The following is a 25,307-nucleotide window of genomic DNA, read 5'->3' as shown; positions in this document are numbered from 1 at the left end:
AAGGCCAGTAACTCCAAATGTTGACCAGGATAAACAGCAATCAAAATGCTCACACCCTGATGGTGGGGGTGCAAAATGGTACAATCATTTAGGAAAACAATCTGGCAGTTTTTTAATGAAACTGACTCAGCAAGTGTCATCAATTTACTAAAGAGAAATAAAAATATATGTTCTGCTCTGATGTGAACACTATACAAACATCACTATGTACCCCATAAATATGTAGAATTATTATGTGTCATTAAAAATATAAAATAAAATTAAAGAACTTAAAAAACATTCCCCAAGAAACTTGTATTGAATATTCATGGCAGCTTTAATCATAAGTGTCCCAAACAAGAAATAGCCCCAGGCCCTGAGGTTGTTCATGCTTGTAATCCCAGCACTTTGGGAGGCCGAAGTGGGTCGATCACCTGAGGTGAGGAGTTCAAGACCAGCCTCGCCAACATGGTGAAACCCCATCTCTACAAAAATAAGCTGGGCATAATGGCGGGTGCCATCCCAGCTACTTGGGAGGCTGAGGTAGGAGAACTGCTTGAATTCGGGAGGCAGATGTTGCAGTGAGCCAAGGTTGCGTCTTTGTACCCTAGCCTGGAAGACACAGCAATACTCCAACTTAAATAAATAAATAAATAAATAAATAAAGCCTCATGTGTCCATCAATAGAAGAATGAATAAACAAAATGGCATATTTGTATAACTGAATACTGTTCAGTGTTCTAAATTGAATTGTGTTGCCTTGAAAGTCATATGTTGAAACCCTAACCCCCAATGTGACTATATTTGGAGATAGGTCCTTTGAAGAGGCAACTAAGGTTAAATGAGGTGTCATAAGGGTGGAACCTCAATTCAATGTGACTGGTGTCTTTATAAGAAGAGGAAGAGACACCAGGGATATGAATAGACAGAGAAAAGACCATGTGAAGACATAGTGAGAAGACCATCTGCAAGTGAAAGGGAGATGCCTCCGGAGAAACCAAACCTGGAGACATCTTGATCTCGGTCTTCCAGCTTTCAGAGTTGTTGTTTCAGCCACCCAGTCTGTGGTATTTCGTTATGGCAGCCCTAGCAGACTAACATGCTCAGCAATAAAGAGGAATGAAATGCTATACACAGATATGGATGAATCTACATAATACTGTGTTGAATGAAAGAAGCCTTAAACAAAAGAGCATGTAACTGTATGATTCCATTTATATGGCATTTTAGAACAGGCAAAATTGATGTTTTAGAAAAAATATCAGAACAGTTGTTGCCTCTGGGGCAAAGAATTTGGAATGGTGATTGACCCAGGTGGCATGAAAGGATTCTGGGGGTGATGATCCTGTTTCTTTCAATCCAGATTGGGTTTTGGGTTACGTAGTTGTATTTATTTGTCAAAATTCATTGAATGGCATATTTGACATTTGTACATTTATTGTATATTAACTTTACCTCAAAAGAAAATATATAAACTTTAAAACAAATATTAAACATTAGTCAGTGAAGCGCATGCTGAAGTATGTGGGGTGAGTGCACTGATTTTGCAAACTACTCTGAAATGTGTCAAAAGTACAGCGATTGATGGAGAGTGTGCTTGAACAACACTTTAGAAATTCTGGACTTTGAAGACATGGAAGATCTTGAAGAAAGAAAAATCTTACTGGAAAACGAAGGAAAGGGACTTTTTGTTATGCAGTGGTAGAAAGTTTAGCAGTACAGTTTTCTGAAATTATATTGGTATGAGTAACATAGCTAAGGAGATTTTCAAATAGTGTTGAAGGTGACACTTGATTTCTTCTTGGGTCCTACAGTAAAATGCAAAAGGAAGGATTTAAATTGAGAGAAGGACTATTAAAGATGAAATCAAGGGTGTAACTTAAAACCAGTCATTAAGACCTCAGAAGAAACAAAGATGGTGCCCCAGAGTACTATTCAGTCACACAGGAGCACTTTAAAGAAATTGCCGGGTGCGGTGGCTCTCGCCTGTGATCGCAGAAATCTGGGAGGCTGAGGTGGGCGAATCACGAGGTCAAGAGATCGAGACCATCTTGGCCAACATGGTGAAACCCCGTCTCTACTAAAAATAAAAAATTAGCTGGGCGTGGTGGCGCCTGCCTGTAGTCTCAGCTACTCGGGAGGGTGAGGCAGGACAATTGCTTGAACCCAGGAGGCAGAGGTTGCAGTGAGCTGAGATCCCGCCACTGCACTCCAGCCTGGCACCTGGTGACAGAATGAAACTCTGTCTCAAAAACAAAAAAGAAAAGAATTAAGGGTATGCCTCATAGATTTTCTCAAACAAGACGGCTCTAGGAAGCTTTAGGGATATTGCCTCACGTTGTATCAGCAAGGGCCCAAGGTGGAGAAGAGATTAGGGATGTGACTTCAGCCTTATGAAGTGAACCCCCAGAAGCATCACAGGTGACACCCACAGTTTTTAAAGGAGCTATATATGCAGAAATACCACTAGTTTGGGCTGAGAGGGTCAGAGAACAATGAGAACAGAGGCTTTCAGACACACAGAATTCTGTTGAGAGGCAGGCTGCATGAGCTGCTCAGCTGCAAACACACGCTGCTTTTCATAGGAAAAAAAAAGAAGTGGATAATTGGAGGACAAAATGAAGCTCCAAGGGCAGAGCCAAGAACCATGGAGAATTATTCCTGGGCCTCAAGACTTAATAAATAAACTCCTGGTATTTGCTTGGATGGCCTTTAGAATCCTGTGGACCAATGACTCCATGTGCCTTCTATTTCCCCCCTTTTGAATAGAAATGTCAATAGAGGTTATCCTACAGCTGTCCCACCACTGTGTGTTGAGCATATAGGAGGGGTAACTTGTCTCATTAGTTTCATAGGTTGAGAAGAAGAAATGTACTGAAGAGCTGTACTTAAGGAACTAAATCTGAAGAGCCCCTGCTGCACCTGGACCCGATTTAGATGATGAGATTCTGGATATTGAGCTCACGCTACAATGGGAGGAGACTTTGCAGTCCTTGGAGGGGTGAGTAGATTCTGCACATTGAAGGGATGTAAGTCATCAGGGGGCCAGAGGAAGAGTGTGTTAGCCAGATTCCACGATAGCTCCTCATGATCTCGATCTCCTGGTATTCATATTCCTTTAATCTCTTCCCCATGAATGTGGACTGGATTTACTAACTTGCTTAACATGGCAGAAGTGACGAGATGTCATTTCTGAGAATAAACTATAGAAAGATTGTGGTTTCTGTCTTGGGTGCATTTGCTGGTTCCCTCTTAGATCACTTGGCCTGGGGAGAGACAACTGCAACGCTGTGAGGCAACCCAGTGGAGAGTCTCACAGAGTGTGAGATTGAGACCTGCCAGCAACCACAGGAGTGAGCTGCAAGGTGAACTCTCCCCAGCTGAGCCTCCAGCCCCAGTCCACAACTTGGCTGGTACCTGATAAGAGATGCAGAGCCAGAGGCACTGAGCTTAGTTATGCCTGTGAGATAACAGAAACTGAGATAATAAATGTGCTTGTTTTGTTTTAAGCTGCTAACTTTTGGGCAATTTGTCAATGCAGCAATCGATTAATACAAGGGACAGAAGTAAGAAACCATAATGAGAAGGAAGAAGGTGATTCAGAGAATGAATAGGACATAGTCCTGTTTTCTCTTAACAGATAAGCATCATCTTGGAGATGAAGAATGGAAGAAATATGAAATGACCAATGCTCGAATAAAGCAGTGGCAAGAATATACAATAGTGGAGATTCAGAAGGGAAAGGGATAAACACTCCTGCTGAAGATTCCTTTATGATTCAAGGAGATAAACAAAAGGCCAGCAGAAGAAAAAAGAAGTCCACTGTGGCCTCTGAGCAGGCGAAGATGGGTCATGGAACCACTGAAATGCTATTGACATCATGGAAACATCAAGGAAAAGTCACAGAATCCATCATAAGGGTTTATATTCTGGGAACCATAATTACAAGTCACTAGTGCTGGCTCTGAGCTGACGGATGTTGGATAGGGAAGGGGTGATGCAATCTCTAGGAGTAGGGAATTCATCATTTATTTTGGAAGTGATTACTGGGGAAAAAGAACTGTTGGCAAATCTTTACACTCACATTATTAGGCAGGCCAGGGATGATTATTTAGATGTGAAATGGTTGCTAGAGATGAGGTAGTTGCATGGATTTAAAAGCTTTAAAGTTATGAATCTGCTTAAAATACTGAACAGACTGGAGGCATGTATTCAGTGGTGCAAATGCGAGGCCCAGCTACAGCAAGGAGGGAATGTCATCTACCTTGACAGATGATCTTGACTGGTGATATCAAAGCCTATATGTGTATTATAGCTGACAGCATCATGCCAAGCAGTTCCTGTGCAAGCATGAAGAAAAACTGAAAGAACAGAACGGTCTTAAGCAAATTTGAAGAAAATCAAAATTTAAATATAGCATAATTTTTTAAATTGATCCAGAAAAAATAGTTATATTTAGAAAACATACATCTGGTCATATCTGCCAAATAAGAGCCCAAAACTGTGTACCTTAGCTGACACAAAAGAAAATCTGGCCCTAAGGGACTTACGAACTAGCTGGAGACTCAAGTTCTATGCATGTAAACAGTTAGAGAAGGACATACAGACAGTATGCTTGACAATGAGTCATCTTTGGGGTGGTGGGATGAGTTCCAGAGGGAGAAGAGCAGTGGGAGAGAGAGGACGAAGGAGCCCACAGGGGAGCTGGAGGGACTGTGTGGGTAGGCAGGGATGGAGAGGACCCCAGCCCTGAATGTCAAGGTTGGAGAGCCTTTCAAGGAGGGAACTGTGTTGGGAAGATCAGGGATGTGGCTGGAGGAGGGACGCGACATCACAAGGCCCTAAGAGACCTCTGCAGGCAGCTGTGTCAGGGAGCTCATGGCTTACAAGCTGGGACAAAGGGCTGAGATGAGAAGAGCCATGAGAAAACTGGGATACTGGTATGGTCATTCATTCCTTCATTTCACAAATAATGAGTGCCAATTAAGGGCAGGGTTCCACACCACATCCCGTGGAGACGTAGAGATAAAATCTATTCTTAAGGTGAGTCTCCTGGGGATGAGCAGGGACCTAGATGGGCAATGCTCATATGAGGCAGAGGGGCACATACAGATTCTCATGTCAACTAAGACAAAAAGGATATTTCTCTGGCCAGGGAAATTAGGATAGGGTTGGAGAAAGGGGTTAGGGCATTTTGCATATCGAGGACTTGGACTTTTCCAAGCAATTTGGTGGTGAAAGAAATTAAAGCAAAAGAAAGGTGATAAAAATGGGCAGTAACATCTTACGGTTTTGTAATTTTTTTTTCACTTTGCAGAAGACAGCAATAGCATGTGCCCAAAGAAACACATGAGAACATGGTTAATACAATTTTCCAGGGCTGAAAGAGAAAGGACAGGTAAAAAGGGAAGCGCAAGCAACAGTATCCTCAGAGCCTGGCTCACAGCCAACCAGATGGGCCATGACCCCCAGAACCTGTTCTCTGAGCCTTTGGTTCTTTGTAAAGTGAGTACCACCTACCTCCTGGGGATGCTGTGAGGATTATATGTTACAGTGCACCTTATACAGTGACAGTGTTAACTGCTCGATAAAAGGTCTTTATTCTTTTACCAATGGGTCCAGAAAGAGTAAGAACAAGCCAGAAGAAAGGGGAAAGCAAGGAAAAATGAAAGCCAGTGGAGTATGAAGAATATGTGCAAATTAGTTCTGTAGGTAGACACTGATTAGAGGCAAGAGACAAAGAGGGCACAACTATCGCATGGTGAGTGGGCTAAGCTAAGGAAAACTTAAACCCCACCTTGAGGAAATAAATGGAAAACCTAAGGATGTGTTATCCTATAGGTTTCCTGAAGAATGATTAAGACTAACACCAGCATAGGGCCTTAAGCAAAGTATTTAATGGTTGGAGAAAAAAAACCAAGATGATTATATCTCAAACACATATACCTTTCTGCATTTCCCTTCCCAGGAAGAAAAAGGAATGGACAAAATAAACAAGATTATAATATAATAATCAACTATAATAATCAACACTTCAGTGATTACTCTTTGCTAACTACTGCTTGAAGTGCTTAACAAGTACACACTCATTTAATCATCACTACAGCTCTGCGAGGAAGATGTAATGATTATCATTTACCAAGAAGGTGACTAAGTCACAGAGAAATTTAACTTGCCCACCTAAGCGGGCAAGTTAAGCAACACTATACTAAGTTGCTTCTCACAGTTATCTTGAGCTAAGTCACAAACTTTTGGTGGAATCACAGTATGGGGGAATGAGTTTAAAGCATCTATAATAAGAATAAGACCCCAGATTGTTGCTATGAAAAAGATAGTAATTTTGTATTGGTAGTAGACAGTCTTTTAAAAATCCCACATAGGCCAGGCACCGTGGCTCATGCCTGTAGTCCCAGCACTTTGGGAGGCCAAGGGAAAGAGGATCAGTTGAACCCAGAAGTTCGAGACCAGCCTGGGTAACATAGTGAGACCCCATCTCTACAAAAAAGTGAAGAAATTAGTTAGGTGTGGTGAGGCACATCTATAGTCCCTGCTGCTCAGGAGACTGAGGTGGGAGGATCACTTGAGCTTGGAAGGTTGAGGCCGCAGTAAGCCATGATTGAGTGTCACTGTCCTCTAGCCTGGGCAACACAGCAAGACCCTATCTCAAAAACAAAAACAAAAACAAAAACAAAAAAACCCAAATCACATAGATTTATTAGGTTAGTGCAAAAGTAATTTTTTAAATTAAAAGTAATGGCAAAACCACAAATACTTTTGCAGCAACCTAAATACCAATCAGGTTTGATGGAAACCCAACGAGAAAAAGCTACAAATGGATGAGCAGCATTTCTAAAGTAAGTAGGAAGATTAAAAAGGCAATAAAAGGTCACAGGTTTAGGAAAAAAGATTACCCAAATGGCTACTTCTGGTAATGTGAAGGCCACAATCCCCTGTTAAGAATGCATATGACAGGCCGGGCATGGTGGCTCACGCCTGTAATCTCAGCACTGTAGGAGGCTGAGGCGGGTGGATCACCTGAGATCAGGAGTTCAAGACCAGCCTGACCAGCATGAAGAAACCCTGTCTCTACTAAAAACAAAAAATTAGCTGGGCGTGGTGGTGCATACCTGTAATCTCAGCTACTTGGGAGGCTGAGGCAGGAGAATCACTTGAACCCAGGGGGCAGAGGTTGCAGTGAGCTGAGATCATGCCACTGCACTCCAGCCTGGGCAACAAGAACGAAACTCTGTCTCAAGGAAAAAAAAAAGAATGCATATGTCAGGCCATAATGCTGGGCAGAAATACAGTTCCAGGAGCCTGCTAGCAGCATGGCCTGGTGCTGTAATCATGCACTTGAGTATGTGGTAATCTTCTATATCTTTATGCTATTTGACTCCTTTTAGGAATTGTACCCTCAAAAGCATAAGGCTGGATTTCTGACAAAAATGTGGCCCAGAATCTAAGATATCATCATTGTGAAATGCATTTACACAGTTAAAAAACATTAGGAACCAGGAGCGGTGGCTCACATCTGTAATCCCAGTACTTTGGGAGGCCAAGGTGGGTGGCCTCAGGAGTTTGAGACCAGCCTGGGCAACATGGAGAACTCATCTCTACATAACATAAAAAAATTAGCTTATTGTGGTGGCGCATGCCTGTGGTATCCCAGCTACTCGGGAGGCTGAGGTGGCCGAATCATGGTCAAGGTTGCAGTGAGCCATGATTGCGTCACTGTACTACAGCCTGGGTGATAAAGCAAGATCTTGTAAAAAAAAAGAAAAGGAAGAAAAAGAATTCGGGCAAAAACCAGACCTTGCTGGTTTACAATGACGGAAGCATGGCCCATGGCCTTTTCAAAGGGAAAGAAGGTAAAGGGTTCTCTTAAATCCCACCAACAACCAACATTAGGACACAGGTGGTTCAAAAGGGGAGGAAGAGGCTGATTTCAGAATGTAACGGTGGCTCTCCCACAGTGACCCCTTACCTGTTTGGTTTTCTTTGAAGATGCAGGAAGTGGAACTGTCTCCTGCTGCATCACTTCCGTGTCTCTTCCTCCTTCTTCACCATCTGATGCTTCTAGAAAATATAAAGTGTGAAAATCAGAAAAGTCTCTCTCTCTCTCTCTCTCTCATTGCTAGTGCAATCTTGGTACCACCTTTCCAGAAGGTTCTTTCTCTTCACTTTGTAATTCTACCTCAAAGAAGCTGCACTTAAGGAAATGTTCCAAAGTGAAAACAGATATTTAAGCACCAAGATGGCAATCTCATTTATAAAACTGAAAAACTAAAGATTACTTAGATGTTTCACCTTAGGAGGGAATGTTTAATTATATTATAGAACACTCATACAAGAGGACATTGTACAGCCTTTAAAAATGGTATTTATTAAGAGTTTACAATGACAAAAGGGTGTCTTATGATGAATAAGTGGTCAGGGCTAGAATTATTGAGTGGTTACTACATGTTTAACACTTCATAGACATTATTTTATTTAATTCTTAACAGTATAACTACTGATTTTACAGATATGAAAATCGCTCTATCCTTAGATAAAAAGACTGCTGTTTAGAGAGGTAAAGCCATTTGCCTGAGGTCACACACCTGGGAACTAAGGTCTATTTGAGTCCAAAGTTGTCCCCAGCAAGTGATGCCTGTACCCAGAACCAGCCAGGTCTTCACATTAGATGCTGGCCCCAGGGGCAAATGTTAAGAGATTGTGACAAAGGGATTACAGGTCATGATAAATTCCTATTTTGAATTTTTTAAACTTTCCATAATAGAAAAAATAAATTCTTACCCTAAGAATCCATAAAATAAAAGTTTTAACAGTTTTCCTATTTATAAAGCTCTCCTGCAGAAACACGGTGACCAGAAGGTTCCTATTTCCCATATGGCACTGACTTTCAGGTTTTAGTGCTTACTTCCTTTCAACAAATTTTTGATCTATGAAAGACTTTACTTACTCCCTTGAGTTTCTCTGTATATCTCAAAGTGAGCCCCAAATGTGACTTTGTGAACATATTTTATCAGAGCTCCTATTTAGGTCCAACTTGACCAGCTTGGTAGGCCCGAGCTTTTAAATGTTCGCTTGCTGTGATGGTAAATCTTACGTGTCAACTTGACTGGGCCATGGAGTGCCCTGACATTTGGTCAAACATTCTGGGTGTTTCTGTGAGGGTATTTTTAGAGAGATTAACATTTAAATGGATAGACTGAATAGAGCAGATTAATTTCCATATGTGAGTGGGCCTCATCCAGTTAGCTGAAATAAAACCACTGATCCTTCCTTCAGTAAGGGAGAATTATTTCTGCCTTTCAACTTGAACTAAGGTCTCAAGCCTATCATGTTTAGACTAAAACTATATCACCTTTGGACTAGGACTAGAACTAAGCTATCAGCTCTCCTGGATCTCCAGTTTGCCAAATGACCATGAAGATCTTGGGGCTAGCTCTCCTCCATAATCATGTGAGACAATTCCTTAGAATACATCTTTTTCTCTACATGATCCTGTTGATTCTGATTCTCTGGAGAACCTAAGTAGCATGAGAAAAAAAAGCCTATCCAATGGGGTAGTGAAAAATAGCAGGTAGATTAACAGGGCCTTCTAAAATCAACAAATAAATTGTCATTAAAAGTATCTGTAGGAGCTCTGCTTCCAGGAAGACAGCTGTAGTAGTTATACTGTTCCCTATCCCTCTGGCGAAGTACAATGAAAAATCCTAGACATTACATATTTAAAAAAATAGAAAGACTCTGAAAGGTGGAGAGATGAGAGCAGACCAGCTAGGGATGTTAGGGACCAAGAATAATTCATTGGCAAATTCCCCGAGTTATCTTTTTGGCTCATTAACCCAGACTAGGAGCTGAAGAAGGCAACTACCTGAAAATGCCAATGGAAGCAGACCAAAACAGCCCCAACAAGTCTGCTCTCTCTACCAAAATGGCCAAGAAAGAGGAAGCCTAGCAAGGCCAAAAACTTTCAGACAATAACCACTTGACTATAGCCAAACACCACAGAAAAAACTATGGCCTCATCTTCACCAGCAAAGACAGAGTGGGGAGCATAGACTTCCACCCTTGACAGGGTGTAATGAGGTACCCCATGATGGACCCCTAAAGGCTCCATCTCCTACCAGGGTGATGTTGGAGACAAACTGGGAGCTGGGATTTTTATCCCCAGAGGGTGGTAATGAGTTCTCGTCCATCCTCCACTGCCACCACCACCACTACCACTGCAGTATCAATGGTGACCACATGAGGAGCCTGGACTTCCATCCCTTCCTGGCTGTAATGAAGTATATCTTTCCCATCCCACTGGAATGGTGTCAGAGGAAGCCTAGTAGACAGTTAGGACTTTCTACATCACCCATAGTAATGAGGTCAAATCCACACTAATAGTTTCAGCAAACATTAAAAAGCCTATACAAAGAGATGTAGTCGAAAACACTAAGACAAATTAAAGTGGGATTCTACTATATGTTCAAGTAACCCATAGAAAGATAGGTGACCAACCCCTGCTCTTTTCCTGCACAGAGATGCAAAAATCAGTGAATAAACAAATGCACACACGCGCGCATGCGCGCGCGCACACACACACACACACACACACACACACAGAGATTTAACCCCCCAACATGTCAATGAATATATTAAATGTAAATATCCCAAACATACCAATTTAAAGATAGAGATTGGCAGAATGAATTTAAAAATACAACTGAACTATATGCTGTTGTAAGAAACTTACTTCAAATATAATGCTACAGGCAAACTGAAAGCAAAGGGATAAAAATAGACATAAAAATATTGGTCAGTGGAAAGCAGGAGTAGTTAATTTCAGGGAAAGTAGACTTCAGAGCAAAGAAAATTACCAGAGAATGAGAGAGACATTATATGATGATTAAGGGTAATCTGTCAAGAAGACATAGCAACCCTAAATGTGTATGCACCAAACAGCAAGTTCTGCATGCTTTGTACAACTATAAAACATGTGAAGCAAAAACTTGTAGAAATAACATGAGAAATAAATTCACAGTTGACTTGTAAACTTTAACAGTCCTCTCTTAAAAGTTGAGAGAATGACTAGCTACAAAATCTGCAAAGATATAGAACTGAGTGGCACCATCAAGCAATAGGATCTAATCAACATTAATAGAACAATCCAATCAACAACAGCAGAATACACACTCTTTCCAAGTGCCACAGAAGGTATACCAAGACAGACTATATTCTAGGCCATAAAACATCAACAAAGTTAAAAAGAATTGAAACTGATAAACAGCATGTAAAACAACTTTCGGTAAACACTATGGCTAAAAATGAAAGGCTAAAACTTTGCTCCTGATTGGGAACAAGGCAAGGATGTCAGCTCTTACCAGTCTTATCTGACACAGTGCTAGAACTTTTAAGCAGTGCAATATGACAAGAAAAGGAAATAAAAGGCATATACATTTGAAAGGAAGATAGCAAACTGTCTCCATTTGCAGATAACATGATTGTGTACGTAAAAAATCCCAAGGAATCTATCTAAAGGCTACCCCTCGTTCCGTGAAAATTCTTATATTAGCTTCTATCAATGGAGTCTTCTTTCTCTTAATATTCTCTAATCCATCTTCATCTGGGATCTTTAAGGGAAATCATGTTTCTCCTTCTTCCTCTTGCCTCTGTACTTCTTTCTACACTGTAGGTAGCCTGTACCCTATAAATTCACACATAACTTTACCTTGTCTCACAGTGTGTACTGGTGTTGCATAAATGTTAGGTTTTCTTTCCATCTAAACTGTAAACTCTCTGAGGGTAGACATGAATGCCCAAAGTGCTTGACCCAGTGTTGACTAAAAGTAAAAAGGACTCCCCATACCTATTGCTTCATATATATTTTATTATAAAGTAATATATATTCTCTATGTAAAGCATGTCATCTCTTATACAAATTTCTTCATATACTTATATCATAAAAATCCTTTGAGGTAAAATGAATGACCTACAAATAATTGCCAGGATCAGCCCCATAAATGTTTAAAAAAATCAATGAATGACCTTAAAAAATATAAACTCGATACCTCCATTCCTCAGAATCTGCCAGCTGAAGAATACAGTCTATAGTTAAGCATCAAGTTGAGAATAAATACAGTAGTTCCTTGGTATCTGTGAGGGATTGGTTCTAGGACCTGTTGCACCTACCAAAATCCACAGATGCTGGATATGAAGTTTTATATAAAGTTCCTGATATAAAATGATGTAGTGTTTGCATATGACCGATGCACATTCTCCTGTATACTTTAAGTCATCTTTAGATTACTTGCAATACCTAATACAATTTAAATGCTGTAAATATAGTTGTTATATTGCATTGTTCAGGGAATAATGACAAGAGAAAAAAGTCTATACATAGTAAAGACACATTTTTTTTTTCAAATATATTTGATCTGTGGTTGGTGAAATCTACAGATGTTGAACCCATGGAGGACTGACTCTAACATGTTTTTAAAGGTATGTGACATTTATGCAACAGAAACTATGATATTTAAAATACCTTGCTAATAAAATGCTCTAAATATGAGTTACTTCTTGTTCCAAAAAATTATTTTATCTGCCACCTTTTAACATATAAAATGAGATCATCTTAAATAATTGTAAATTGGATAATTGTTTCCTTAGTCTGTGATTTTTTTTTTTTATTCCAAAAGAGAAAACTGCTTTTCTGAAGTAAGGATGCTAGTTCTGTGATTTCCATTAAGAGACTATTGAAAGAAAAGTATGGGGACCGAATCTAGCCAGCTTGGCTCCAGTACTCAGGTTCCTTCAGGACTGCTGGGATTTGAGGCAGCTAAGCTGGGCCTGTGCCACTCAGTCCCAGTGGTTGATTCAGCCAGTGAAGTGGAGTCACCAAGACTGCACTGCCTCTTCCCCAATTCCTTGAAGAGTCCACTTTAAAAAAAAAGACACTGCCAGATGGGATTGGTTAAGTTATTCCAAAAGAGGAGTCAAGTACTCTGTCCTTTTTCAACCCCTGACAACAACAGCAAATGAAAATAGAAGGCTGCACATCTCCTTCCCTCAATCCCTATCTTCATCTTCTTTTTGAGAAGTATCTGAAGTCCAGTTGCCCATTTTCCTTAGGTTTCCAGGTACCTGCTTGCATAAACCCTTGAAGACTCTGGGTGGGGCCCTGGGAATGGGATCATATAGTCAATTTTTCCCTAAAATGTGCAAAAGAATATGTTCAGACCAATGTCTTTACCCCGATATGTTAAGACCACTGTTTGTTCCCCCTCAGAATTCTCTTCTGCCACCTGTGTCCCAAGGAGTAGTGCTGGATGGCTGGGACCATTTTTGGGCAGCCATTTAGAGGAAGCTAGTTACACATACATTTAGTTTGAGTTTACTGGGAATTTTACGTGGTTTGCAATCACTTCTGTCTATGGTCAAATGATTGCTAGCTGTTTTAGTGCTGGCATGCTGCCAGGAATACTCACACCACCCTGTGCTAACTCACCAGACGTTCTGACACAAAGTGGGCCAGGCGAGCGGGTGCAGATCATGACACAAATGTGCCTATAGCATCAGTCCCTAGAACCATGTGGGAAGTGGAGAAGGAACCAGGTTTGGAATGCAGGAAACCTGAAATCAGTCAGGGGAAGATTCTTCCAATCATAAAAAATATGAAACTGTAAGCAGAGAATTAGGTTCTCATTTTTGCCTATTCAAAATTGAGGGTCTCTCCTGTAGGCATACCTGTGGTAGATGGTGCATTGTATATGACTGAAAAGAAACTATATGATTTTTTTCTTTATTTGATGAGGATGAATCAAACACAAATTTTCAGAATTGCTGTGGTTGGGGCAGTACGGTTTTTTTTTTTCTTATTTAAAATAACTTCTTTCATACCTAATTTAAAAAAAATTTTTTCATACCTTATTTTGTATCAGTAATTTTGCATTCTTTTTCTAAGAGAGGGCCCATGAAATTACATAAGCTCAGGCCTCACAAAAACCTACATCTGCCCTGGCGAACAACCTTGCTCCTCTCTCTTAATTAGTTCTCATAGTTAAGAAAAGAACAGGCTGTGGCTCACGCCTATAATCCCAGTGCTTACGGAGGCTGAGGTGGGAGAATCCCTTGAAGCCAGGAGTTTAAGACTAGCCTGGGCAACATAGTGAGACCCCCATTTCTAAAAAAGAAAGAAAGAAAAAGACCAGAGAAAAACAAAACAAAACAAACTACTGAAACACATAACATGGATGAATTTCAACTGCATGATGCCAAGCAAAAGAAGCCAGACCCAAGAGGCTATATAATGCATGATTTCATTTATTTTAACATTCCAGAAAGGGCAAAACTATAGAGGTGGAAAAAGGATCGGGAGTGACTACAGACTGGAAGTGGGGGTCTTCTGGGGAGTGATTTAAAAATAAAAGCAGCAAAGAGACCTCTTAGCAAAACAATAGAGGAATAGAAGGAAATTTCATTAAGCTGTAAGCAACTTCTTTTGAAGCAAGGATAGTATGGGAGTTAAGATTACGAACTGTGGGATTAAAATATCTGGGATTCACATCTCAGCTTCAGCAATTATTAGTTGTGTGCTGTTGCACAAGTGTTACAAATTAATGGAAGTTATCTTCTATCATTATTTTATTTTATTTTATTTTATTTTTAGATGAACTCTCGCACTGTCGCCAGGGCTGGAGTGCAATGACACGATCTTGGCTCTCTGCAACCTCTGCCTCCCCAGTTCACATGATTCTCCTGCCTCAGCCTCCTAAGTAGGTAGGATTACAGGCACACACCACCACACCCAGATAATTTTCTGTATTTTTAGTTGAGACAGGATTTCACTATGTTGGCCAGACTGGTCTGTAACTCCTGACCTCGTGACCTGCCCACCTCAGCCTCACAAAGTGCCAGGATTACAGGCGTGAGTCGCCATGCCCGGCCCTGAATGGTATTGCCTAAGTTTTCTCCTAGGGTTTTTATGGTTTTGGGTTTTACATTTAAATCTTCAATCTATCTTGAGTTAATTTTTATAAAGGGTGTAAGGAAGGGGTGCAGTTTTAGTTTTCTGCATATGGCTAGTCAGTTTTCCCAGCACCATTTATTGAATAGGAGATCATTCCCCCACTGCTTGTTTTTGTCAGGTTTGTTGAAGATCAGATGGTTGCAGATGTGTGGTGCTATTTCTGAGGTCGCCGTTCTGTTCCATTGGTCTATATGCCTGTTTTAGTACCAGGACCATGCTGTTTTGGTTACTGTAGCCTGTTTCAAGAGTTTTTGAGTATCTAGTTTCTAATTGTTAGGTACAGATGTCTATGTATGATCATAAACTAGTGTTTTTAAAATGTTACATGCTTACAGATGTTAATCTATCAATTATCGGGGTGTATATTAACATCTTCCCCTCTTATTTTGAGCTTGTCAATGTTTTATAGTAATTTTACCAATTTTTATTTACATAATTCACAGCTTTCTTAGGTATAGACAAGTTTAAAATTGTTATGACTTCCTGTAAAATTGTTCTTTTTATCATCATGTTGTGACTGTTTTTAAAAATCCATTTTATTTAGTTCAGTATCATTCTGTGGGGATAGTTCTACATTTCCAGAGGTCATCAGCTGTTCTCTGGGAAAGCTATATTATACACACTGAAAAGTAATGCTGGATACACAGCTGTACTTAAACAGCCTAAAGTGTTTTGCTAAAATTACTCATCCCTAGGAGCCAGTTTGTTTTATTTGGCCAGGGCTGGGAACTACTCTTCAAGAATCATGTTCCCAGCTCATTAAGAGACTCCCACCAGCATCAATGAGAAAGAACACAATTCTCATATCCAAAGAACAGGACCTTGAGACTGAACTCTGGGAAGGCTGTAAGGTCATGGCAGCAACACAGATCACAGGGGAGGGAAGGGAAGGAAAAGGCAGTTGAGCAGCCTAGCCAAGGAGGAAGAGGCTGTCAATTCCAAATCCACCTATACTCACAGAGGATGTGCAGTGAAGGAAGGTCCATCTTTTATTCCTTCGGCACAGTTTTCAGAATAATTACTACAGATATGCTATGACTAGAAAATAAGGGTTTATAGTCAATTAGGCCACATGATCAAATAATCATATGGCCTGTAAGTGTATCTCTTATTTACTCTAATAATTCAGAAAGTCTGTTCTCTCTTTAACCTTGTCTCCTTTTCTTTTCCCTCAAAATCTTACTCCTACCCTCTAAAATCCAGCTCAGGTTTTCCCTCCTCTGTAAAGATCTTCTGGGCCGGGCATGGTGCTTCACACCTGCAATCCCAGCACTTTGGGAGGCCGAGATGGGTGGATCACTAGGTCAGGAGTTCAAGACCAGCTTGGCCAACATGGTGAAAACCTCTCTCTACTAAAAAATACAAAAATTCGCCAGGCATAATGGAACGCACCTGTAATCCCAGCTACTCAGGAGGCTGAGGTAGAGAATTGCTTGAACCTGGGAGGCGGAGATTGCAGTGAGCCAAGATCTCGCCACTGCACTCCAGCCTGGGTGACAGAGAGAGACTGTCTCAAAAAAAAAAAAAAAAAGATCTTCTGAAGGCAGAAACGAGAAACAAGACTATCTTAGGGTGTAATGTAGCAAGCAGTTAAACAACTTCCACTAGGAAAGGAAATGGGGCAGGACCTGTACGAAAATGAGGAATTCATTGAAAGAGAGTGCAGGAGGAGCAGCCAACCCAAGACAGGCTTGTCATGCCCAAGGCAGGGCATCCAGTTGCTTTGAGGGGGCTTCTTGGAGGAGCCCAGGCGGGTTCTGCCCTCAGTCTCCTGCTTCTTCAAGTCCCGCAGTCCTGGAGTCCAGGTGCCAGGACACAGAGCCACTCAAAGCTGTGGGTGTGTGGTGCTTCATCAGGCTTCCTATTGGTGCCACTCCAGTTTTTTTTTCTAGTAATCATCTCTTCCTTTTTGCTTCTTTGCTGTCTTATCGATGGCAAAAAACCTGGGTATGTTCTATCTTCTCCATCTCTCAAGCTCCTTAAGATCTCAACTTGTCTCCGAAAGATTTGACAGAACAAATGCTTCTGGATATAAGTCCCTATGAGTTGGTTCTCTCTATCAGAAGTTTTCTTGTCACTCTGAACTGGAAAGGGGAGTGGGTGGTCCTTTTTCCCCTTTCACTTTGCCATTTTTAGTGGCAGCAGCTATAGCCTGATGTATATATTTCAATAATGCTGTTTTTCTAGCTGAGGCAACAGATCTAGAGTTTGCTTACAAAATATGTCAGCAGTTCCCACAGAAAACTTTCAAGCTAGAAAATCTGGACTAGGATGGTAAAACACTAAGCTGGAGTCACTTCATGGGTCCTGATGCTCTGACAGAAGGCAAAGTACGAACACCAAAAAGATCATCTGAAAAATACAACTAAAGAAAAATGCCTCAACATTTTATGGGATGCTTAAATGCTACGAAATTTCTCTTGCTAGTGACAAGTCAGCAGAACTAAATCTTAAGGGTTATTTTCTGAAAATTGGACTATTCTAGGTTAGTAATGCTGCATTCATTTATTTTTTAATATGCACACAGGAAGTCAGGTGCAGTGGCTTGCATCTGTAGCCCCAGCAACTTGGGAGGCTGAGGCAGGAGGATCACTTGAGCTGAGGAGTTCGAAGATACAATGAGCTATGATGATGACACTGTACTCCAGCCTGGGTAACAGAGCAAGACCCTGTCTCTTAAACACTTACACACACACACACACACACAGAGAGAGGAGAGAGAGAGAGAGAGAGAGAGAGAGAGAGAGAGAGAGAGAGAGACGGAGAGAGAAAAGAGGCTCCTCAGGAATCATTAGTCCACATCAGGGGCTTAAGTGACATGACCTCAACTTCAGTCGAGTGTTAAAGCTCCCAATCCTTCTTCCTTTCTACTTTGTTTTAAATGTTTGCAAATACTTATATGTTAGGGGGCAGTTTTCAAGCTATGAGCAATTTTGATTCAATCTTTTCTAGCCAACTTTTGCAGTTAAATGAATAGAACCATGGATGCTGGTGGTAGCATTTTGGACCCGAATACTTGTACATTTGGAAGCCCTACTATATAAATTCTTCATTCTTGTAATAGAAACCAATTCTAATGATAACAGCTCTTATATAATCCTTATTTTATACGAGGCACTGTTCTAAATGGTCTTTGTAAATAACTCATTTAACTACCATATCAATCTTATGAGATGGGTACTGTTGCTCCAGACTGTTTTAGAGAGGTAGAAATGGGAGGCTCCTGCTCAACGGTAATAAGAAAGAGAGCCAGGATTTGGGCCTACACAATATTGATTCAAAGTCTGCTCTTAACTACCATGCAATATTGCCGCTCAAACTTGGAAGGCAAATCAAGTAGCTTGGTGGTGGCCCTAGCCTTCAAGAAGGTTACTAGCATCCATTGGGCTTTATGGGTGGAGCCCAGTTTCATATAATGATGTATGTTATATTTAACTGACATTCATCTACATGTGGCAGGCAGCCTCCCTCCTCCAATAAACTCAAACCTAATTGAGTGCAGACATTTGTCAGTAACTCTCCATCACTCCCTCTAATCCATCCTGTCTTTTAGCTAGAGAGAAAATATATTGTGGTTTGCCCAGGCTAGTCCTGGTATATACTTGTGTCCCCTACATCCCATCTGGTTTATTAATAGTGCCTGTCTTATTGCAGAGATTCTTTAATACATTAATATAGATTACTGCTGTCCAAGTAAGGAAATGGAGATGAGGCCGTCCTCAAGCTTATTTGATCCCCAAACCCCACGTTGTTTACAGCTGTACACCTGTTAACAGCTCCCAGAGCAGTGATAGAAGAAGGCCTAAATTTTAGCTTTAACTTTTGTGCTCTTGAACAAACCACTTTATGCCACAGTTTTCTTAATTGTGGATTGGTGAAGTCATACTGCTGTGATTTATGATTCTCTTCTGATTCAGGCCAACTTCTGTTAAGAATGCTATATACCCTGGATGCGTCAAAGTTTCCAGAGTGTGGAATGCTGAAGTACAGAGGAAGAGGGTAACATTAAAAAAAAGAGGTGAATATGGCCCACATGTGGGTATGTGAGTTTCATAATTTCCCCTGAACAGAAATTTCATAAGAAAAAATCCTATGAGGCTACATGTAGACCTGCTATCCACTCACCCTTGTTATAAAGTGCAACCCCAAGGAAGAGAAGTGTTACGATGGAAAAGCACAGTATTTCCTTGTCATTCACAGGGACTTCAACTACCTATTATGCTAGTAATATATAAGGCATCCCTCGGCGTACATCATTAAAGGTAGGTATAATGTTCACCTGCCCTGCTTCAGAATGCTTAATTTTCGCACCCAGCTTCTCAATGGAAAAAGCCTTTTCTTACAGCATTTTTGGGTATAGCTTAGGACAAGGCCCTCATTGCTTCGTCTTCAAGTTTCCTATTGATAAATTGGGCTTAAGGAATTAGTCTATCAACTTACCATCAACTCTATGGAAAATATCCACAGAATGATTTGTGTTTGGAAGGATCTCTGAGAACCACAACCCTCAAGTCTTACATGATGGGATGAGATAACACTGAGATGTAAGTCTAATGAAGTACGTAAACAAGAGACAGTAAAGTAAGACTTGGTGTGTCTATACTATACTGTCATCTTGATAGCATCATAATTTTAAAAATCATTTTTTACCCTTTTCCTTCACATAAATATAACACATACTAATTGTGGAGATTTTAGAAAATACAGAAAAGTAAAAAGAAACAAAATAAAGTTGGTTCCACTATAAAAAGACAGTCCACTGTAAAAGATATCTAGCATTCGAACTTTGGTATGTACTTTTGTTCTGTCTCTGTGTCTATATGAGTAAAATTATGTATCTATGCACGTAGCATTACATGTCTGGAATTATGTATCATATACAAATGTGTCATTCTTTAATAATATGAGTATTTCCCCATGTTACTAGTCTTGAAAAACATTTTTAATGGCTGCACAGTAAACCATGGTTTTCTACAATATATTTCTTTGTTCTTCTATCCTTACTTAGATTATTTCAAAAATTTGGCTTTGCAAATATAGTATAATAAACATCATGATATGTAAAATTTTATATATTTCTGTTTAGAATACAATTCTAGAAGAGAAATTACATTATAAAAAGGTATACATGTTTTTAAAAGGTTTTAACAACTTCTTAACTCTTTTCCATAAGCTTCTGGGTCCATTTATAAGTCATCAACACCGTATAACACTGTGTATGTTTTATCACACCCCAGGAAACACTGAATATTATCTAATACTGCAAATAGGTAAAAATAATATAGCATTTTACAAATTTGCAATCATTTGATTGTGAGTGAGACTATTTTACTTTTTATTGGTCATGTATTTTTCTTACATGCATAGAATGTTCCTAACTGTTCATTTGTCAAGGAAAGTTTTAATGTTTTCCTTATCAACTTGTAGGGCTCTATTAATTTTAAGGTTAATCTTAAAAAATATTTATTTATTCATTTTTAGAGATAGCTCTCATTCTGTTGCCCAGGCTGCGGTGCCGTGGTACCATCATAGCTCATGATAGCTTTGAACTGCTGGGCTCAAATTATCCTCCTGCCTCAGCCTCCTGAGTTGCTAGAACTATAGCTACATGCCACTAGGCCTGGCTAACTTTTAAAATTTTTTTAGAAATGGGGTCTTGCCTTGTTGCTCAGGCTGGTCTTGAGCTCCTGGCCTCAAGTAATCTGACTTGGCCTCCCAAAGCACTGCAATTACAGGCGTGAATCACCATATCCAGCCAAGATTAACTTTTAATGCTGCTTTATCTTCTAATTTTTTAAATGACTTTTGATCTACAGATGTTTTAAATTATAATGAGATCAAATATATCATTTTTTCATTGCAATTATGCTTAGAAAAATTCTATTTCAAAGTACATACTTTTACCTAGTGTTTAAAATAATCTTTTAAAAAAACATTTAACTTAAATCCATATGGAATAGATTTTGTTGAGTATAATATGAAGCCCTAAATCTGTTACCTTTTCAAATATTTAATCAATTGTCCCATGTCTTGCCAAGTGATTCTTCCCTTCCTCACTTTCTTGTGATGACACTTTTATTTAATCAAAACACAAATTATACATATGCTATGGTATAGTTCCATTGATCTGCCTATGAGTTTTCTATTGGTACCACACCTTAATGTTATTTTAAAAGACACATTGAGCTTTCTTCTTTTTTTGTTTTCCTAAATGGCTATCACATTGGGGAACAGGGAGTAGCAAGGAAGTGAGAGCCAGATGTAGGCCAAAATCTCCAAGAGAACGGGGAAGGGGCTGAAGCTGGATGGGGGGTCAGTAGAGATGTAGGGAGGGAGGTCAGGCTAGGTCAGGCACCAAGCTGTGTCCCTCCAGAATACCTTGGTTCCCATCTCATCTCTGCCACTCAATAGCTGGCTTTGGGCAAGTTAGTTCCTCTTTGTGTGCTTTGGTTTCCCAAAATATAAAGTGAAGTTGTTGACAGGATTAAATGAGATAGGACAAAACACTGAGAATAGTGTATTGCCCGTGGTAGACATCATTATCACTAATTTGAAGCTATCTTCCACCTCCATCATGCCATTGTAAATTACTACAGCACGGGGATTAAAATTATGAGCTCTCTCAGTCAGGATGCCTGGACCAGAACCTTACCTCTGTCATTTTCAAGCTGTATGAGTTTCGAAAAGTTACTTGCTCTTTTTGTGCTTTGGTTTCCTCATCTACAAAACGGGGATATTAATAGTCCCTACTTCATAGGGTTGTTACATGGAGTCCTGATATAATGAATGTAAGTTGCTTAATACAGTGTGGCACACAAGTAAATTATCACAAAATGGTCATCATAACCGTCACCTCCCTTGATTACCCTGGCTGGGGCATTTGGTACTGATGTTAAATCTCAACTTTTTGACAGTCTTTCCTCCTTTGTCTTCTGGAACACTGTGATTTGGTTCCCAACCCATCCCTTCATGCACTTTCTTCTTTTACCAACTCCTTAAAATGCTGTCATCCTCCAGAATGTCCTCCACTATCCTATTCTTTGACGACCAACCTTATACTTCTTGATGCTCGTTCTTCTAAGCTAGGAAATGGCAACATTTTAAGTTGAAGGATCAAATAGTAAATACTTCATGCTTGTGCGCCATATGATCTCTACCAGAACTACACATTGCACAATATGTAAGCCATTGATAATAAGTAAACGAGTACATATAGCTGTGTTACAACAAAACATGCCGTACAAAGACAGGTGGCCAGCCCACATGCCATAGTCTGCTGGTTCCTACTCCAGGTGGTTGTTTCAGCTCAGGTATTAGACAACTCATCACATTGCATCTGTCCTCCCTACTGGATTGTGGGCTACCCTAGGACAATGTGTCCTTTCATCCTTGTCTGTTCTGCAGGCAGCAGAAAATCCAGCAGAAATATACAATCAACTTCTGCTAAAACACTGAATGAGATGGCCACATAACATGAGTCTTAACGGCTAAAAAGTTTGTTGCGCCATAGGGAAGAAATGAGCCCTTCAGTAGCTACCAAAACAAACTTTTAGAGAAGACCTCATGGACTACACAGCGCAATGAAACATCTAGTAGAATTAATTTTTCTTTCCCAAATGTAAGAGGGAAATTCACGTCCAGGAAATTCACAGTTTCAAGGACCAAGTAATACTGCAGACATCAACATAGAGCTGTCCAGTGTTATCTATAAAACAGAACACACTTTATAGGACTGGAACAGCTGTTTCCCCATTTCTGTTTTAAAAGGGGAAATAGGCTATAGGGCTCAGGGGCATATGCTAAGCATATGGAGAAAATTTATTCGCTTAAAGAAAATGTGACGTGGAGTTGGCAAAGGGCTCAGTTTGTAAGAGATAATATCCTGGTGGATGAAATTAAGAGGATGAGAAGGACGTTACAGCGTCATTTCAGCATTGTGATTAATGAAAAAGGAAACAGTAATAAACACTGAAAGGAAAAAAAGAAAAGTAAAGTTAAAGCTGAAAAGAACTTTATATGCTCTAGGGAAGACACAAGTTATAAGAACCAAGTATTACTTATAGTAATAATGACTGTACTAAAACAAATTTTAGATGAAGATGACACTGGTTTAGGAAAAAATAAGAAAACTGAAACCTCAGTCAAAAGTAACAGTGTGGGTATTGAGTTTCTCTAAATATAGTGTAAAGGATCTTGATAGAGCTAGGGATAGCTGAAAAATATATTAAAGAGTCTGGGGGAGAATTTTAGACTTCTGGAACATAGTTAGAAACAGGGAATGGACAAAGAAGCATGTTTAAATTTTTCCTTTTTAATTTTCAAGTCCAAACGTAATCATCAGTAATATTTTTAGTATGAACATTTGCTGAACTCCTTTTATGGAGAGATTACTATTTTGTGTGACTTAATATATCCTCTCGAGTAGCAATTACCAGAAAGCACTCTTGAAAATTTCTTAAAATCATAAAATTATTATTGCTGTGAAAAAATGACCGAATTTTTTCTTTAAAAGAGCAAAGTTAATGTTGGTTTCCTTCAACCTTCTTCTTCTCCTTCCCGCCTAGGATTTTTGAAAGGACTCATTGTGTGGCCACATGGATATTCATTCATTCATCCCTCAAAAATCTAATGAGCACCTGCTATGTATTGGGCACTGTGCTAAGCCCTGAGCAGCCAAGATGAAGAAGATGTGGTCCTTACTCTGAGAAGCTGACAATGTAGTGGGAAAGACAGACATGTGTATAAGCAATTGCACATGTGTATAAGCAATTAAAATGCAATGTGATACTACAGTGATGGAGAACAGGTGTGAGGTAGGGGCTAAGGAGTGGTAGGGAAGCACCAGGGAGTTGTTTCATGGGACTGTCTGCATACTGGTTGTGGTGGTGCTCACACAAATCTGTACATGAATTAAAGTTCATAGACCTGTATGCCAAAAGAAAAAAAGGCCAACTTTATAATACTTAAAAGTTACAATAAACAAACTGTGATAGATGCTCATCAACAGGAGAAAGGATGAACAATGGCATATTCATATGGTAGATGCTACTGAGTAATAAAACGAATAGACTGCTGACAAATGCAACAACACAGATTAATCTCAGAAGCATTACTGAGTGAAATGAGCAGATATGATGAAGTACATCCTGTATGATTTCATTTATAGAAACTTATAGAGTAGGCAACATTAACATATGCTGATAGAAAGCAGATCAGCTGTTGCTTCTGTGTGCATGGGTGTGGGTATGGGGTGGGGCTGACTTGGAAGGGGTATTAGGGAACTTTTAGTTGTGATGAAAGTTTTCTAGGGCTTGGTCAAAACTGATTGAACAGTATACTTAAGATGTGAGGACCTCAATAAATGTAAATTATAACTCAATTAAAAATGTACATTTAGCTATCAGCTTGTCTTTCACAGCATAAAATTTCTAATGGTGTTTAAAGTTGCCAAAAACTTTTAACAATCGCTCTACCATATGTTAACAGTTTATTTTTACGATCAATTGGAATTTCTTTGGGTGTCTTAACAGAGTACATATAATTTACCATAATAAATCTTATGACAAAGACAATTAGTAATTAAAAGGTGCAGAAAAGGGTAGAACTCTACATTCTGCTGGGCTGAGGATCTGTTGTTGCTGTATTTTAGGAAAGGCAAGAAAGAGGCAAGTCTCAAGAGGATGTTGAAGAGTAGAAGGCATCTCTCTCAACTCATGTAGCAAACTCCATTACAGAAGTCAAACCAGGTGAGACCCCAGTGAGCCCACTAGTTGTAGAAACTGTTGTTCTAGGACTCAGGAATACGGGTAGAGTAACTATTTCCACATGTACTACAGGGGAAGAGAAAAACCCACTCACTGTGGCACAGGAACACACAGATCATCATACAGATGTTATATCTTATTTCATACATTTTTAAAACTTGGTGGCAAATATTAACATGACCTTTTATACTATAAGTTACTTATAATGACCGTTTTTAATATAGAAAAGCATTATTGCTGAGCACCATTTTCTCTGTTGGACATGTTGCTGCATTCATGCCCTAGGGCTGGAGTTTATTTACACTGGCTAGTTTATACTTTCCTCACTCAACTCTCCAGTTTCCCTTACTTTTATGCCAACAAAGGGACACAGAGTTTTTCCTTTTTGTAATTTACATATGTAGAAAATATGTCGAAGTCAGGATGTCCCTTTCAAACACAGGAAGAGTCTGGGGCCACCTGAGTCTTCAACATGACAAATCCAGAAATAGAAATGCAGTCTAGCTAAAAGAGAGACAAGTGGGAACTTCTAAGCCAGCACACAT

At 39.8% G+C, this 25,307-nt stretch overlaps 1 protein-coding gene and 1 long non-coding RNA gene across 21 annotated transcripts in view; one reads left to right on the top strand and one right to left on the bottom strand.

Annotated features, from left to right (window-relative positions):
• The window catches only part of CMSS1 (cms1 ribosomal small subunit homolog), a 390,132-nt gene that overhangs the window by 33,986 nt on the left and 330,839 nt on the right, over nt 1-25,307 (bottom strand). For all 15 annotated transcript variants that reach the window (XM_054246291.2, XM_054246290.2, XM_078352216.1 and 12 more), the window contains one exon: nt 7,964-8,055. In XM_054246291.2, coding sequence (XP_054102266.1) covers nt 7,964-8,014 — 51 coding nt within the window. In that variant the 5' untranslated portion in view covers nt 8,015-8,055. The remainder of the gene's footprint in view (nt 1-7,963; nt 8,056-25,307) is intronic.
• LOC103788426 (uncharacterized) overlaps nt 1-25,307 on the top strand; it is a 144,695-nt gene that overhangs the window by 111,786 nt on the left and 7,602 nt on the right. For 2 of the 6 annotated variants that reach the window (XR_013527691.1, XR_013527695.1), the window contains 4 exons: nt 2,827-2,980; nt 3,620-6,125; nt 23,563-23,811; nt 24,648-24,744. This is a non-coding gene — a long non-coding RNA (uncharacterized LOC103788426). Of the gene's footprint in view, nt 1-2,826; nt 2,981-3,619; nt 17,652-18,915; nt 19,976-23,562; nt 23,812-24,647; nt 24,745-25,307 lie in introns of those variants that run through there. The other 4 variants (XR_013527697.1, XR_013527696.1, XR_013527694.1 and 1 more) reach the window with 3 other exon arrangements.

The sequence above is a fragment of the Callithrix jacchus genome, chromosome 15 (assembly GCF_049354715.1).
Source record: "Callithrix jacchus isolate 240 chromosome 15, calJac240_pri, whole genome shotgun sequence".
NCBI lineage: Eukaryota > Metazoa > Chordata > Mammalia > Primates > Cebidae > Callithrix > Callithrix jacchus.
This window is presented reverse-complemented; position numbering and strand designations above follow the sequence as displayed.